Source organism: Semicossyphus pulcher, unplaced genomic scaffold (assembly GCF_022749685.1).
Source record: "Semicossyphus pulcher isolate SPU_LCO1_2020_fin unplaced genomic scaffold, fSemPul1.0.p SCAF_8, whole genome shotgun sequence".
In the NCBI taxonomy this organism is placed as follows: Eukaryota; Metazoa; Chordata; class Actinopteri; order Labriformes; family Labridae; genus Semicossyphus; species Semicossyphus pulcher.
Window position 1 is genome coordinate 28231355 of NW_027211759.1, and position 15904 is coordinate 28247258.

The 15904-nt window shown below is 46.0% G+C and overlaps 1 protein-coding gene across 1 annotated transcript in view; it reads right to left on the reverse strand.

The window, feature by feature from the left end:
• The window catches only part of tspan9a (tetraspanin 9a), a 76704-nt gene extending 61977 nt beyond the window's left edge, over nucleotides 1-14727 (reverse strand). Inside the window, exon 1 of the mRNA XM_069686621.1 lies at nucleotides 13589-14727. Within this exon, the coding sequence (XP_069542722.1) occupies nucleotides 13589-13957 (369 nt within the window). The 5' untranslated portion in view covers nucleotides 13958-14727. The remainder of the gene's footprint in view (nucleotides 1-13588) is intronic.
• Nucleotides 14728-15904: the final 1177 nt, after the last annotated feature.

Consider the following 15904-nt stretch of genomic DNA (forward strand, 5'->3'; position numbering starts at 1 on the left):
GCCGGGGGTATGAATATACATGAGCCACGCTCACCTAACCTTGCCTGCCTTCTTAGTATCAGTCACGTCAAGTGCATGTATTATGCAGACACACAAAAAGCAAACTGCAGGCAGCTCTGTGCCTCTGCTCTCCTGCAACGCTCCCCATCATCGCTCGCACAAACACTGTGGATCTCCGCAGACGCTCCGGCCTGCATGTGAGATGGACTCTGATAGAATGAAGATCTGAATCCCTGCAGCTGCCCTCTCCATCTCGCTGTAACAAGCACTGATGCAGAGTGAAACTGTTTCAAAGCATATTGATGTTTTGTTTGTCTAACAGAGCACATCCTCTGCAAATAAAAGCGTCTTTGTTTGAAGCTATTCTCGTCTCACCAACGAGAACGGAAACTGCTGATCAGAGATGAATTGTACGCGCGATAAAGCTGACCGCCCACCACAGTTAATATGAAGAACAGCCAGAGTGCCTTCTACTGGATCAGCGGCTAAACCAGGCTAATAAAGCCATTCTGATGTAGGCCAGCGTGAAATGTGATTTCTTTGAGGAGATTTCTCGCTTTAATCAGAGCTCCTCTTGTGAATCGTCCACATTGAAGACATTTTTTACGGTCAAAATTAACAGGATGGAGTGACGTGTCTGAGAACGGTCAGTTTAGCGTGTTTGTCCTCACTGGTAAACTATTCACCTGTAGTTTTAAACCAGCACCACGTCTAAGGAGGCCCATTAGAAAAGACTGTCTGACGGTGGCAGATAAAGAAACGACAGGAGTACAGTGAAATCCCTTCATCTCTCCAACGGACTGTGAAGGAATTAAAGACGGAGTGAAAACATGCTGCGGGACAATATTTTCCCCTCACATCTCTTTTGCAAGGTAAGCACATCAAGGAAAAAGGAACCGGAGAGAAGGAGGCTTCTGAAGATGTGAGAATGCTTTCCTACTAAAGCAAACAGAGATGTGCGTTTACATGCCAATTACTGGGCTCTCAATAGTATTGACGGAGGCCGGCAAAGAGACGCTTCAGCCTTCATGTGTGGGAAGAGGACTTCCATTGTTCTTCTAAGATCAGCATTTCATACTCAAATCATCTCCTCTCACAGCTCAGACTCCGGTTGCTGCTTGTTGCTAATACAGCTGCAGTCTGTGTGCGTAAACTGCATACATGTGTATACACCACAGAGTATGTAGCTCTGGCTGTGTGTACATGAAATACACAGACAGAGTTTGATACATAATGAATGAATCAATGAATAAATGAAGGAGGGCTGTTCACTCCATTATGATATGGTTAATATGCTTAATTACTCTCATAAAGCCCAGCACGGCGTTACAGAGTTTTAAAGGCCTTTGTGGGTTAGAGATGAATAATGCAGAAAATGAACCTAAACTCTGCTGTATGTTCTTAGCACAGCTAATCAGGCTGGGGAGTTGAGCGCAGTGGAAAGGAAAGAGCAACTTACTTATTTAGTGAGAGTTTAAGTCTTTTGTGTAACAGTGTCTCTGTGGGCACACCTGCGTTCAGCCACTGCTTATTTATCCCTCTAAATATCAGCGCGCCCGCTGGGTGTTTCACTAATGCAAGGAACTCCAAAATAGATATAGTACACACAGACTGAGCTAACATTATCAGCAGCAGAATTCTCTGTTTACACTGAAGTGAGGTTTGATGTGGACCCGACAGGCTCCTGTAAAAGGTCATGTGACTGGTCAGGAGGAGGTACATTTCCCCCCAAAAAGCTACAGGCTTTGGTCGGGCTGGGTCGCGCTATATTCAAATGTAAATGATCTGTACTTATCTCGTGCTTTTCTAGTCTTCCGCCCGCTCAAAGCTGCTTTTACACCCCGTCACATCCACCCTCTCACATTTACACACTGATGACAAAGGCCTAAGTGCCACTCTCCAATCAGATCTATGCACATTCATATCGGGCGGCTCTGCCTTCAGGGCAACAATTTGGGGTTCAGTGTCTGGCCCAAGGACACTTCAACATATAAGTAAGTAAAGCTTTATTTATCGAGCACTTTTTAAAACACCAGGTTACAAAATGCTTCTCAAACACGGAAAAAAAAACAAATAAACAAAAGGCAAAATCACAAAAACAAACGAGGCAAAAAACAAGAACAAACTTAAACACAAGAAAAGGATGGGGAGCTACAAGAAAGCTTGTCGGGGCTAATAGAGCAAATGCACGATCACCTTTTGTTCTGGTATTAGAATGCAGGATTGATAGCAGGCCGAGATTAGAAGAGCGGAGAGGACGAGGAGAAGAATATGGGACTAGAAGCTCTGAAATGTAACTGGGGGCGAGGTCATGCAGGGCTTTATATGTCATTAACAGGATCAGGTAGTTTATTCTGACTTTTACAGGAAGCCAATGGAGGGATGCAAGAACAGGGGGGATATGGGACCTACGACTGGTTCTAGTTAATCTGGCAGCTGCATTTTGAATGAACTGTAAACGGTGACTGTAGCAGTCAGGGATCGAACCCCCGACCTTGCGAACGAGAGATGACCGCCTCTACCGCTGAGCCACAGCTGCTCATGTATAATATGCTCTCTTTCTCTGGCTCCTTCGTCTGTGCTGGTGCATATCTTGTGCTGCAGGTAGACGTAGAGGAAGCATCAGTAATAGATGCATTGATGGTTCTTCTTGTGAAAATGGATAAAAACCTCCTCCTACCCTTTAAGAGCATTGGGATAGCGCCTGGAACTGTCTAGTCTTATTCCTGATGGTTGGGACATTTTAAGTTACGCAGCCGTGTTCATCTGGCTGAGACAAGAAAAAGGCAAAATGTACGAACCTCTGAGATACACGGTTTGTGTGTTTGGCCACTGAAGCTTTGGCTTATCGGCCAGATAGAAGTTATTTACAGGATATTTGCCGGTATATTCCGGTTGTCAGATAAGTTATTTTTGATTTATGAGAAAGCCCTTCTAAAGCTTGTGTACACAATGTAGTAACTTTGTCTTTAAATGAGAGTAATAAGAATACAGTCTGGCTCTCGGGTTTGTTTCTTGTCTTAAATTCTGCACAAGCGGATAAATGAATGGGTCTGAGTGTGACACAGGCACAAGCCAGGCGCAGGCCTTGATCTCAGGCCAAGCACAGCTCTAGAGTGAAGACCAGAGGTGGCTGCCACTTCAGTAGAACACATCTCGTCTGATGTCGCCCACCTAAAGTAGCACGAGTGACTGTTTCACAGGAGTGAGTTCAACAGTGCTCTTCATTGCTTTAATCAGGTGTGAGCTTTGACACATAATTAATGGTGTGCAGAACACTAGGGGCTAATACCTGGCTATTTATCAAACACAGACGTGTCACCTGGCTGTAAAAAGTCAGGAAAAAAACAGCAGTGAATTCACACTCATCTCTAGTTGTTTTTTGTTAATATATTCCGATCAATATTTTCATGACATGAACTGAATTCAAACGTTTTTTTTTCCTAAAAGACCTCAAATGATTTTCAGGTTTGTTCCCAGGAGGAAATATTGCCGAAGCCAGGGAGGAGAGGGAGTAAGATTTAAGAGTGACTCACCTCTCAGAGAGCTGTCAACAAACATCAACGTGTTTACCTCGCTTGCTCTTGGGAAGAGGTCCCCCCCCCCCCCCCCCACCCCCTCGCTCTGCCTTTCTGCTTCGCTTCATCCCACCCGGGAGAAGCACAGCATTTTGGGTCTGCCAGTCTGTCCTCTCAGATGGGGACTGGGTAGAAAAATCTGGCCAGCCCCATCTGTCCCATTTCACTTTGTAAACTGTGCTCAAGAAATGTTCGTGCAACCAAACAGCGGACTCAAAATGCTGTCATGATGGAGATGTAAAATGACAAACCATGAAATAGTAGAAATGTGCATGAAATGGAGGGGGCATTAATGGGCTGACCCCAAACACGCTGCAGCGTCCTTTGCTGAAATGATCACTGAACAGCACACAGGAGGGGGTTTGTCTGTGCACACACGGGCAGGAGGTGAATGTTAATAATTACTCCGGCTCACTATGGATGAATGAGATCATCCACTGATGGTGCCGATGACCCCATAATCGACTTCTCAGATTAGACTCCTTTCCCCAACTTCGGTCTGCCCACACCGAGCTCCACTCTGACTCACTCTTTTGTATTCTGCCGCCACCCCAAGTCGGCCATTACTGAAGCCCTGGTGGCTTAATAAGAGAAATGGAGACATCTGTGCAGAAAAAATGACGACTGACAGGGACTGCTAATGACACACGGCCAGTCGCGGCACCAATTTCTCACTTTGTTTCATCTTTTATTAAGAACGTCCGACAACAGCACATGAACATAATCATGTACATGCTGTTTATAGAGAAATATTCATTCAAGTCATTGCATGCTGCAAAATAAACCAAAGGTTGTTAACAATATAAAATTGAAACTATAGCAGAACAGCCGCTCATACATTTTTATGACGGTGCACGGTGGTGCAGTGGTTAGTGCCTCACAGCCAGATGGTTCCTGGTTCGAGTCCCGGTTCGGACGTCGAGCGTCTTTCTGTGTGGAGTCTGCATGTTCTCCCCGTGCATGCTTGGGTTCCCTCCGTGTACTCCGGCTTCCTCCCACAGTCCAAAGACATGCTCGTTAGGTTCATTGGCTCTATATTGCCCGTAGGTGTGAGTGTGAAAGGTTGTCTGTCTCTGCGTGTCAGCACTGTGATTGATCAGTCCAGGGTGTAACCCCGCTGCTCGCCCAATGACAGCTGATAGGCTCTAGCCCCCCGTGACCCTGAACAGGATAAGCGGTGTAGATAACTGATGGATGGATGGATGGATGGATGAAATAGATAATGTTTGCTGCATGATTCAAATGATTCATATTTGGTGACAGACGCGATTTATAACACAGACATGAGCAGCCCGATCCTTCATCATCTCAGGTGAATATTAACAATTCTGACATCTTCCCGGTATGGATCCTGCATTCCTCTAATAAAACGATCAAATCTTGTGTGAAAAGTAAGCTGTGAGATTCCCTCTGTGCCCCAGATAGAGCACCAAAGTGATTTCACAAACCTCCTTTTAATATGAGACTTTTCATGCTGCAGGCAGCCAGACTGCTTCAGATTTCAGGAGACATAAACCCTGATATCTTCTGAAACAGAACAGATACCTAAAGCAAATGCTCTTTCATGTCTGCCAGTAACACTGGTAATTGCAAATTGGTGTAAAATAAACAAGCAGGAACATTTGCTTCAGTCGTGTGATAAGACTCGGGCAAAGTCGAGGGGACAGTTTAAAAGCGGCTGTGATAAGGAGGAGGATGAATCTGCATGCAGGAGGAACGGCAATAATCCCTGTTAGGTTTACACAATCTGTCAGCCAGTCAGTTATCTTGTGACTGTAGCAGTGAAGCATCTTGACTAGTAACTGCATTTTCCTCTTCGGGGAAAATATCAGAGCTGGTTGTGAGCACACCTCATGCACATCAAATGAGAGTGGAGCTCAAATTGGATCAGACGTAACGAGAGCACCGCAGCAACCTGCTCTGATGAAGATCTGGGTCTGAAAACAACAAGCTATGCATCCATTTCACATCACAACAAACAGCCGAATGCAGGAGCTGATGGGCTGAATCGTACAGTATGTTGCGTATTATGTGAGATTTCCCCATTAAAACAGAGCAATAAAAACACGTCAGGCATTCAGATCATGTAGTCAGCGCATGCACTGATGAATTTCCATCTAAAAAGCCACAATATGTCGCATTTTATGGCCGAGTTATAACACAGCAGTAATCTGCTGCGGTTCAGCTAAATAAATCAATAAATGCTCGAATGTTTAGGCATAAATCCGTCTCTCATTTGTCACGGCTAACAACGTGGAGGAGTGTGTGCCTCCATGCGTGCTGGAGCCCTGCTGGAGACGTGTCCTGGGCTCATTACCATTCAAGCAGTGAATGCCTGAGTCCCTGACCCAAATTCAAGATGGCACATGTAAAATACACAGATTCAAAGTCAATCTGCTTCCCATGGCTCAATGTATTGTGCTGCAGTCCTGGGTCTGTAAATGTTGTTGAGAAAGGGGAAGGACATAGATGAGCGGAAACAAGCTCTGGAGGATGCGATGTGGGTTGTTCGAGGGTCTGTGGTGGGAAAAAGAATAAGACCCAATTGAATCAATTGAAGGAGTGACCCTGGGGAAATAGGCCTCAGAGCCAGCTATCGATGCATCCTCAGCCTACAGCTCATAACCTCTGGAGAACTTAGGCAGCTGGACCCAAGACGCCAAAGCTCGTCTTCTGATTGGCTTAATTTCCAGGGCAACAGCGTTTCCACATGACCGTTTCAGCAGGAAATTATTGCCTGTGGATTCACTAAAACAACTTTTAAAACACAGAATGTGCACAGCTTATGGCTCTGCTGCTAGTTAATATACACATACCATATACTGTTAATTAAACATGAGGTAGGTAATCTAAAAGGAATCCGTTCTGCTCTCAGAAGAGCATGAAAATGATACCTCCTCAGCAGAGCCGGAGGTGCAGACTGACTGGGGAACATTGATTTCACCGTAATTTGCCTTTAGGTGTCAAAAAATGCTGAGTAGTTGAACTAGCAAGCGGTTCTAAATTTCTGCATAAATTCATTGCTTAGGTGCAGATCAGCATCGATTGGTGTTCCTGGAATGAAAAGCGAAGATGAGGATGTATAGTAATTGATAGTTGCTCCTGCAGTGCAGGGACACGGGAGGATACAGTTTCATCTGCAGCGTCTCTCATGTGAAAGTGGAAACATGTTTTGCAGCACAAATACAATTACCTTTTGTGTTGCTGACTTTAATCTCTTTATGTAGATATGTACAGTATATTGCAGACTCTGTATAATGTGTGGCAACAATAAATCTATCAGTCTTTGTATTGAACGAAACGTTTTGCACCCACAGACTGAAATTAAAACAGACTCTTCTGCATCACTGAAAAAGGCTAACAAAGCAGTATGAAGGTGCCGCACATTCAGAGATATTTGTCACAGTCAGAGGCTACAACAGCACTTCAAAAGCTTCAGCTGATCAAATCACTGGGCTCTGCGTGTCTGTTTTATTGGCTGGCAGCTCAACTGAATCCCTACAAGTCCACGGCCGCTGCAAAGTGTCACTACATGATATGTGAAATGTTCAAAGGCAGCTGAAAAGCTACAGTAATTGCACTCATTTTCAAACATGGATTCAGCCAGACTACTGTATTTCTCCACAACAGTTTGCTTGATAATACCAATCAGTTCACACCAAATTGAATTCCATTATGAAATATGAAATGATGCAGCTGTGAGGCTGCACAGAAAAGCTTGTTTTGTGGAAAAGCCTCTGAATGAAAGCCTGGAGGCTGCCGTCAAATGTGAATAAAGGTACTAAAAGAGGGAATGGATCGCACTTTTTTTGATCAATAAACCAAATACACGACCTATGAGGACACTTTCTTCTTTCAGTTCTGTGACAAAAACACATTATGGCCCACACAGCACTGATGCTGCCTTCCCCTGCTGCCTGAGGTACACAGTGTGGCACACAGTCATTACAGGAGATCCTGCTTATGTATGCAGAACTAATGACACAATCTTTTCCATCGTTCTCCTTTTGTCTCTTCTCTGAACTCTTCTGGCCTATATTTAGAAAATCAAGAACTCAGTTTTCCGCACGCTGGAGTAGAGAAAAGAGGATGAATCCCGGGGCTGTGGTAGAGAATAGTGAGATGTTTTATCAGCTGAAGCATTGATGACGACACATTTAGCCACTGTGAATCTGTGTTTCCTCAACTGGCAATAAGTGAGTTCAGATATAGGAGTAGATGCAGGCTCTACAGCCACACACACTGTGCTGTAATGTGAAGGAGGGTGTAAAGAATCAATGTCATGTACCATAGACTAAGGTTTTCTCAGAACTGTATTTCCTATTGAGCAAAGCTGTTATTTCATCTGTTCCTGGGTTGTTCACCCGTCACTACAAGTCAGCACAACACAGCTGGCACAGAAGCAAATGGGCTAAAGTGCACCTGCAGCCCTGTTGCTTTAAGCTATGGTAGTAGCTAACATCAAACTTCATGTCAGATATTGCACAAAGAGATTTCTCTGACTCTATTAGCTCTGCACTTGTGCTCTGTGTGTTAAGAGGCCGGGTTATTTATACACCATCCTCGTAAATTGTGAACTCATTTAAGATGTTGCAGCTCTTAATTCCTCATGTGTGTCATAATCACCTCCTTTCACAAAACCAAACACGAACTAATCAGAACCGAAGCCCACCACATTCAACGAGTGATGACTGACGCGATGGGAGAACTTCCTCCCCTACCCACTGTGTTCAAAAAATGCACCTCCCCTGCTCCTGCGCTATTACCTCGACCCCCTAGAGTGAAACACAGCAGCTCTGTATCCCAGTTGATCTGCAACATGAGCTAATGAGCTCAGAGGCGCTACACAACACGGCTGGGAAATCGAAGCAGCCAGAGAGAGACGTGTAAATTAGAGCGATCTCCCCAGACGACGTGCCGGACAAAGGTAGGCATATGGAGATATTTACCACGCAGGTTAGCCACTCTGAATCAAGGCCCACAGGTCTGTAAGGGATGCTTCAAATGAATAAAGTGCTAATATATATATTTAAAAATGTAAAGACTGGAGTTTTGCCTCAAACAGATTAAAACCCTGCAACTGGTTGTATTGAGCGGTGATTAAATCCGCTGACTGCCCATCTTATCATAGCTGGAGCCGGGAAATTGAGTTGGACAGACTGTCCGAGGTTGATGCTGCATCCTGCCATTTCAATCTCAAAGCCAATTCAATAGCCAGCCTTTCACGGTGGATTGACAGAATTAAACACATGTGACAGCTCTGCACGGACAGCTTGTTTCATCATCTCGCACAGCGCACTCAACCATCATCCATTTTCCTGCGCCCCAATCCGTGTTTCACCTGGCAGTGACTGATGGAGTTCAGCTGTGCCTCTTGTAAAAAAGGAGAATAAAAATAGAGGAACGTTTGTTATAATACATCCTTTCTTGAGCCATAATACACAACTGAACTCTTCATGTGCCGATACGGGGAATAAAAACCAGGCAAAGTGTTCCAGCACCTCAGATCCACATCCCAGGGGAAGGGGACAGCTTGTGCGAAACACTTTATGGAGTTCCACTGAACCAGATGCAGACGTTCACATACACTTCTTACAAACCACCTCGAGTCTGTCAATAGCTCCACTCTTTGTAGCGTCAGAGAACATTTGAAACCTTAAATGTCAAATTCAGTGATTAAATCAATAGGGAAACTAATCCTCTGTTACCTCAGACCAAGTGGTTTATAAATCCTGCAGCAATCCCCCAAGTAAGCACCGGAATTCATGAATGTTAAACACATTTGTTTTCTCTCCTCTAACAAAGAAGCTGCTTTGATACTACCACCCCTCTTCTACTTGTAGGACAAGACTGCTGAGCTGACACTTTTCTTTTAAATAGGAATATCAAATGAGCCTTTGGCTTTTGATATGGCACCATAATGGCACAGCTGGTACATGCCCATTGGCTGCCGTACAACCTCTATCAGCATGTCCGACAACAGGAAATGAGCTCGCATGTGATGGTGTTTGAATTTTGGCATCCTTGTGGTGTTTTCAAGCCTCTTTTTTTATCTTTTGCTTTTCAAAGGTATTCAGTATCACTGGACAAGATAAATAAGTGCAGCACAGGACAATAAATTGAATCTTGAATGGAAGAGATTAACAGCGGCGGCGGCGAGGACACACCGCAGAGTAAGAGGCTGAAATCCTTGCTCCGAGCAAGAACGCTTACACCGATATGCTCACAAGGCTGACACCAATAGGGCTTAACATCAATCACCCTATCAAGCTGGTCACCGCGCGTGTGTGTGTGTGTGTGTGTGTGTGTGTGTGTGTGTGTGTGTGTGTGTGTGTGAGAGAGCACAACAGATTCCCCTTCCTACTAAACCACAGATTGTCACAGCACAAAGGCCATTTGGTTTGATAATTGTTGGCTTTAGCAAAGAGCTGTCTGAAGGAGCTACGCTCTCAATCTTGACCGCTCCACCCAACAGTGGTCTAATCTGCCTGAAGCTCCCCCTTCAGCTCAGACTCTTCTAATCCCTCATAAGAAAGAGGAGCCAGATGGTCATGAACAACTGCTGAGGGGCCTGAGGATGAGCGCATGTATGGAGATGCCTGGAGTGCCTGCTGCTGTTTACCTTGTGTTTCAAGTTACCCCTGTAAGCTCTGTGGAGCGAATGGTGTGTGGTGGTGAGCATTCTTTCAAGGATGGCAGTAAGTTCTTGTATATACAGCAGGTGTGCTCATGCATGTGGGCACAGACAGAAAGAAGAGACCCCTGCTGTACCTGGTGCCGGGTTACACACCATCCCCCCTTCAGTCCTGAGCTGAGATGTCAGGGCTTCAGAGGCAAACCTCGCTACCAGCTGCGCTAACCTTGTGATTCCTGGAGTGTCAGAGGTAGAGCAGCACAGTCCCAGGGGTGTCAGGATACAACATGCCTCTCACCCTCCCTCCTTATGTCCCAGAGTGCTCAGGCACCCCGTCCCGACCCCTCACTGATGAGCGAACTCTTTATTCCCAGCTCCCCTAACCTTCAACTGGGCGCACTGCTGCGCCAGAATCCAGAGTGCCAGTCAGCCAGCCGCCAATGAGCCTGGAGCTGTCACAGGCTGATGGACAGAACAACCAGCCACATGCTGCATGCTAACCCGCTCATCACCCCACTCGTTCCCATGGGATGCTGATTAAACTGTCATTAAAATGATCTACTGGTGGGAAGAAAACAAGCATCAATCTGAGGGAAAAGAGGGGAATATGCATGATGGGTGTTCATTAAGTGAACATTACCAGAGTGAAAAATCAATTATTTCACAGCAGGGGATGTGCTGAAGTGGGAAAAGTCCGTGGCCACTTATCGTTCGTATGCCCCCATGCACACACACACACACACACACACACACACACACACACATAACCTCACACACATGATAACAGAGAGAGTGCTCAAACCTCTAAAGGGAGAGCTTCTGCACACACTCAGGATGAGGCCAACGACGTGGGCTTCACAGGAGCTGGAACACGGAGGCCACTAGGCTAGAAACCCAAAGCCTCTTTTCCACCTCCCTATTAGTGGTGTGCAGCAGCCGCTTATTAGTGGCAAGGTTTCGCCTCTGAAAAGGGTTAAGCACAAATTGAGCCTGAAAAGAACCTTCAGAAGTAAACGCCTTCACGCAAATCCCCTGGGACCACCTCTCAAGACCATAACGGATAATAATGACCTTATGACCTCTGCTAAAGGTCGAACTATACCTGCCTTAGGCAGCTCCTATCTGTTAAATGAACCTCGCAGGATGACTGGAGCTGACAGACAGGTAACTGATTGTGTCACTCTGTTAATGCAGAGTTGTATGAGGCCCTAATCATTCAAGCTCTCAGCTCAAACATCTTCATTCATTTATTAGAAATCAAATTCTGATTGTGAGTTTGATTGACTCAGACTCTATTAAAGCTGAATCAGGATGACTTTACAATTACTCGCACAATTCCAGAAGACACGTTCTGTGTGTTCAGGTGTAGAGGCTGGATTTTCCTTCAGTCATCAGAGCTGCTGACAGCAGAGCATGTGTGCTTTTCTGTTTGACAGAACAGTAGGGGAACAGGTGTTGCTTACACTGACAACATGTTGGAGGTCTGACTTCCTCTGGGCTAATGAGCACCTGTCCCCTACAGCTCTGCATGTAAAGGGCAGCACGTTTTGACGGGCATTTGTTGGTTACAGCCCTTTTTGTAGATGCAAGAACTAGTTTGGCTTCAAGTGGAGTGCATGTTTATGAAATCTGTGTCCTCCTGAAAAGCCTTTAATTACTATATTCAATAATTTCAGTATTTTGAACAAACAAAGATGATGTAAAGGAGCCAATCAAAGTTTCGATGTTAAGAATTAACTTGTGCTCATAACAGAAAGATGTCTTTTCATGTGTTTAAATAAAGCTTTCAGTGAGAATTGAAGGAAAACATTTGTGCTGCATTTTGTTGCCGCTGATTGGTCATCTGTGTGCCAGCAGCCGATTTTGACGTAATTGTTTAAAACGTCCATCCCTTATTCAAACAGTAGTGATGTCAAACGCCTGAGGCCTGACTTGCACTGCAGATATACTGATTGAGTTCATGGGAAGTGCTCTCATCAAGGTAAGTCAATGTCTGCATTAATGAATCCGACATCAGCTGAGCTTTTCTGACCCTTTCATTCCCTTAAACAAACATTTACTCGAAGGCGAGCCACGCTGAAGAGCCCTGCAGCCATTTGCATGTCTTTGCCTATAGCTGGCTCGGTTGCCTCTGCGGCCTGGGGAACAATATGAGCATGACATGAAGATGTCGCCCTGAAGCAGCAGAGATGCCCACAGCTTCAGGCCGGAGCCTGGCCACTAGCAGTGCTGCTTGTTTCTGTATATGGAGCGGACAATGGGATAGATCTCGGCCTGTGTGGTGCATGTGTACGTGTGTGTGTTTTCAATGCTGGCCTCTTCACAGCTGGGTTCGAGATAATGCCCACTCTGTTGCCTCCAGTATGCCCCAGTTAGCAGGGCTCACATCCCAGTGACATGGTGGGCTGGGGTTGGTAGAGTCCCCAGTGTTGGGATGTTTTTACGCTTCACGCTTCGCTGCATCCACACAAAAGACTTGGCCTCATAACCCATAAGCCCTCTAATCCGTTCTGTAAACAATCAAGGGGTGCCCACTTTACAACAAATACCCATGCATGGGTACACACAGGCGTGCCGCACACGGGCCAGGTTTTTTCTGGGTGGAATCTATTTGTGAGTAAATTAGCACGGAGAGCATTACATTATTATTCTTTTACCTATTATCACTCTAATTACCACAGATATTGCAGAGATCGAGCCAAACGTCCTGTTGCAGCAATTCAGAACTCTAATTTTACCCGCTATTGATCTCAACTTTACCCCAGGGTCGAGACATCTCATTACATCGTGAATGATAGAATGAAGCACACAGAGCAGATCACCCCCGGCAGAATCACCGGAAGCTGCTGCTGACCATCCCTGCTCGTATCCCCTCGGCGCATATTGTGTTGCTCGTCAGTGTAACCGGACTGTGGAGGCATATACTCTTTCACTTGCATGCCACAAGCCACATTTCAACTGCATGTTCACTGTAAATCATAAACCATGTGAATGAGTGACCCTACTGAACCCATGTCCTCCTTACAGACACTCCCCCCCTCAGCCAAATACAAAAGGAGACCTGGTGCTCTGCCACTGACTCTGTCATGACATCCAGGAATAGCAACATGCAGGGAGGAACAGGCATAAACAGCCTGACGTAATAATTAGTAATGCATGATTGCACTGACAACCTTCACTCTGAAATAATGCCTCCTGATTAACATTTAAATTAACTTATCACATTGAGCCTTCACAGTTGTTAACACACATATGGATGATGATTAAAGCTGAGTTACAAAGCATGATCCACTCTGTCACACACACATTTGCATCATCAACTAGATCAGCAGGAACAAGCATGATGAGAAGACATTAAAAATAGTGAGGCACTTACCCAGAAGATGAGGTTGAAGGTGAACATCATATACTTCAAGCAGCAGAGGCAGCCTCTTGCCATGTTGCACTTCTTGAATTCTAAAAGGAACACAAAGGATAGATCCAGGTAAAAGACTACGTATTTGCTGCCTTTGGGTGAGCTGTACTTGTTGTTGGTCTTGTCTCCTGCGCTGGTGTCCGCTGCTGCTCCAGCCTGCGCCTGCTGTGCGTTTTTGCGCGGCCCCGTGGAGCCGTAGAATGCGCCGGCAGTGAAGCCGCGGCCGCCAAATGGGCGGCCAGACGTGGAGGCTTGAGCGAAATCGGAGTCGCGGCTATCTACTGAAGGGCTACGGTGAATGGCTGACTCCTCACTGCTGGACTTCTCCATGCTCTAGGGCTGCAGCTGCTGATGAAGGACTCCCTGATGCACAGTCTAACATAGTCTCAGAGGTGACAGGACAGAACAACTCACTCTCCAAATGTCCAGTGCTTCACACTCTGAAGCAAAAAAAAAAAAAAAAAGATAAAAGCCTCACAGAAACACAACTACATCCACCTCACAGCACACAGTTGGTAAGAGAGTGTTCAGAATAGAGCTGAGTGGAGCTGCACTGTCCAGGCACCTCTCCCAGGCTGAAGGGTCTCCTGCTCACTGCTGCTGTCTTGCTGTGATAGTCCTGAAGTAGCTGTGCTGACGGGTCCTGTGAGGAGCATTCCCCCCCGCCTTATGACCGAACTGTCTTTCCTGGAAGAAGTTACAGCACTCCCTCTATCCCCTCTTGTAATATCACTCTCCTCCTGTGCTGCTTATCGCTGTGCCGGGCTGTTCCAGGAGGAAAGAGACCCCAGTGAGTCTCAGCTGCTCCACTTCCACGATCACTTGCTGACCTGGTAACTTTTCTCCCTTCCTCACTCTCCTCTCCTCTCTGCACTGCTCTGCTCCTTCTCAGCCCTCCTCTTCTCAGCGCGCTGTGATGCTCTCTCTCCTCACTCTCTCTCTTTCTGAGTGTGCCTGTCCTCTCTAGTGTTCCATTCTGTGCTCAGCCGCTCAGTCCTCTGCACTGCCTGTGCTCTGCTCTCCCAATAGCAGCGCTCTGGCTGATGTGCTATTATCGGCAGACGCAACTAACAGGCATTCCCTATCTTCCAACAAGAGCAGTGCCCTCCTCCCCCAACTCTCTCCCTCCTTCTCTCTCTCTCTCTCTCTCCCTCTCTCTCTCTCCCTCAGCCCCTCCCCACTGCTGAGCATACAGCCAATGCAGCAGCTATAGTCAGAGCTGAGCTCCTCCCCTCCACTCCCCGCGTCTTTAATAAGCCCATCACTGTTTGCTTTGACTATACATGTTCAGCAATTTCATCTCTGCTGTCAGGGGAATTGAGGGGCCAGAGATGAATTTATGAATTAAACACAAACAAACAGGAAAAAATGAAGTGTCAAGGTAATTGTAGATGTAGTAAAGGGCTGTGTGAAGTAGCAGGGTCGGGGCGTGTGTGTGTGTAAGTTGGAAATTGCTGGCAGGCTCTTAAATATGCAGCGAGCTATCACTGTCAAGTCTGCTGATGACACAGGCACCTACGATTTCACACCAGTATGGCTCACAGTGTTTTAATTTGTAGCCTCTTAGTTGACTGATTAATGCTGCATAAATAAACCATAGTTAACTCTGACAGCAGATGATGTATCATATATTTTTGAAAGCCAGCCCGAAACATCAAGTGACTGTCACTAAAGTGATTACAGCATCTGATGTGGGAGGTGGCGACAGCCCTGAGCTGCACTTTGGTTATGCTGTTGCTCTATGTTCTTCATCAATGCACTGTCCACATCCATGTAAAGGGACCTAATTACCTGGCAGGGTCCGGGCTTTGGAATCATGGCACCATGTGAGGCACGGAAAGAGGATAGTAGCTTTAAGACGCAGAGCCAGGGTCCAACACTGAGCAGCCCTGCTGATTTACACGGCGAGCTGACAAGCTTTGATTTTAAACCTCGCTCCCCAAATAGCCGCGTGTGCGGAGAACAAATTCGAATTTGTAAAGCATCCTGAAGTTAGCAACTTTCAATAAAACAGAGTAATTATTGCCATAATGAAGCTGTTTCTATCTGTGAGAGCTTGCCGGAGCTTAACTTTAAGCTCAGGTGGCTGTAGCAACTAGAACAACCACATAATTGCCCTTATTGACTCAGAATCAAGTTCTCCTGCACTATAAGCACACAGGTCTACCACTACCATCGGACTGCACATCGTTCTGCTTTAGTAATGGTCTCCTGTCAGCTGAGGGCTGGTGAGGGCTCTGCCTTCAGACAGATGGAGGCAGAGTTTGAACCGAATAC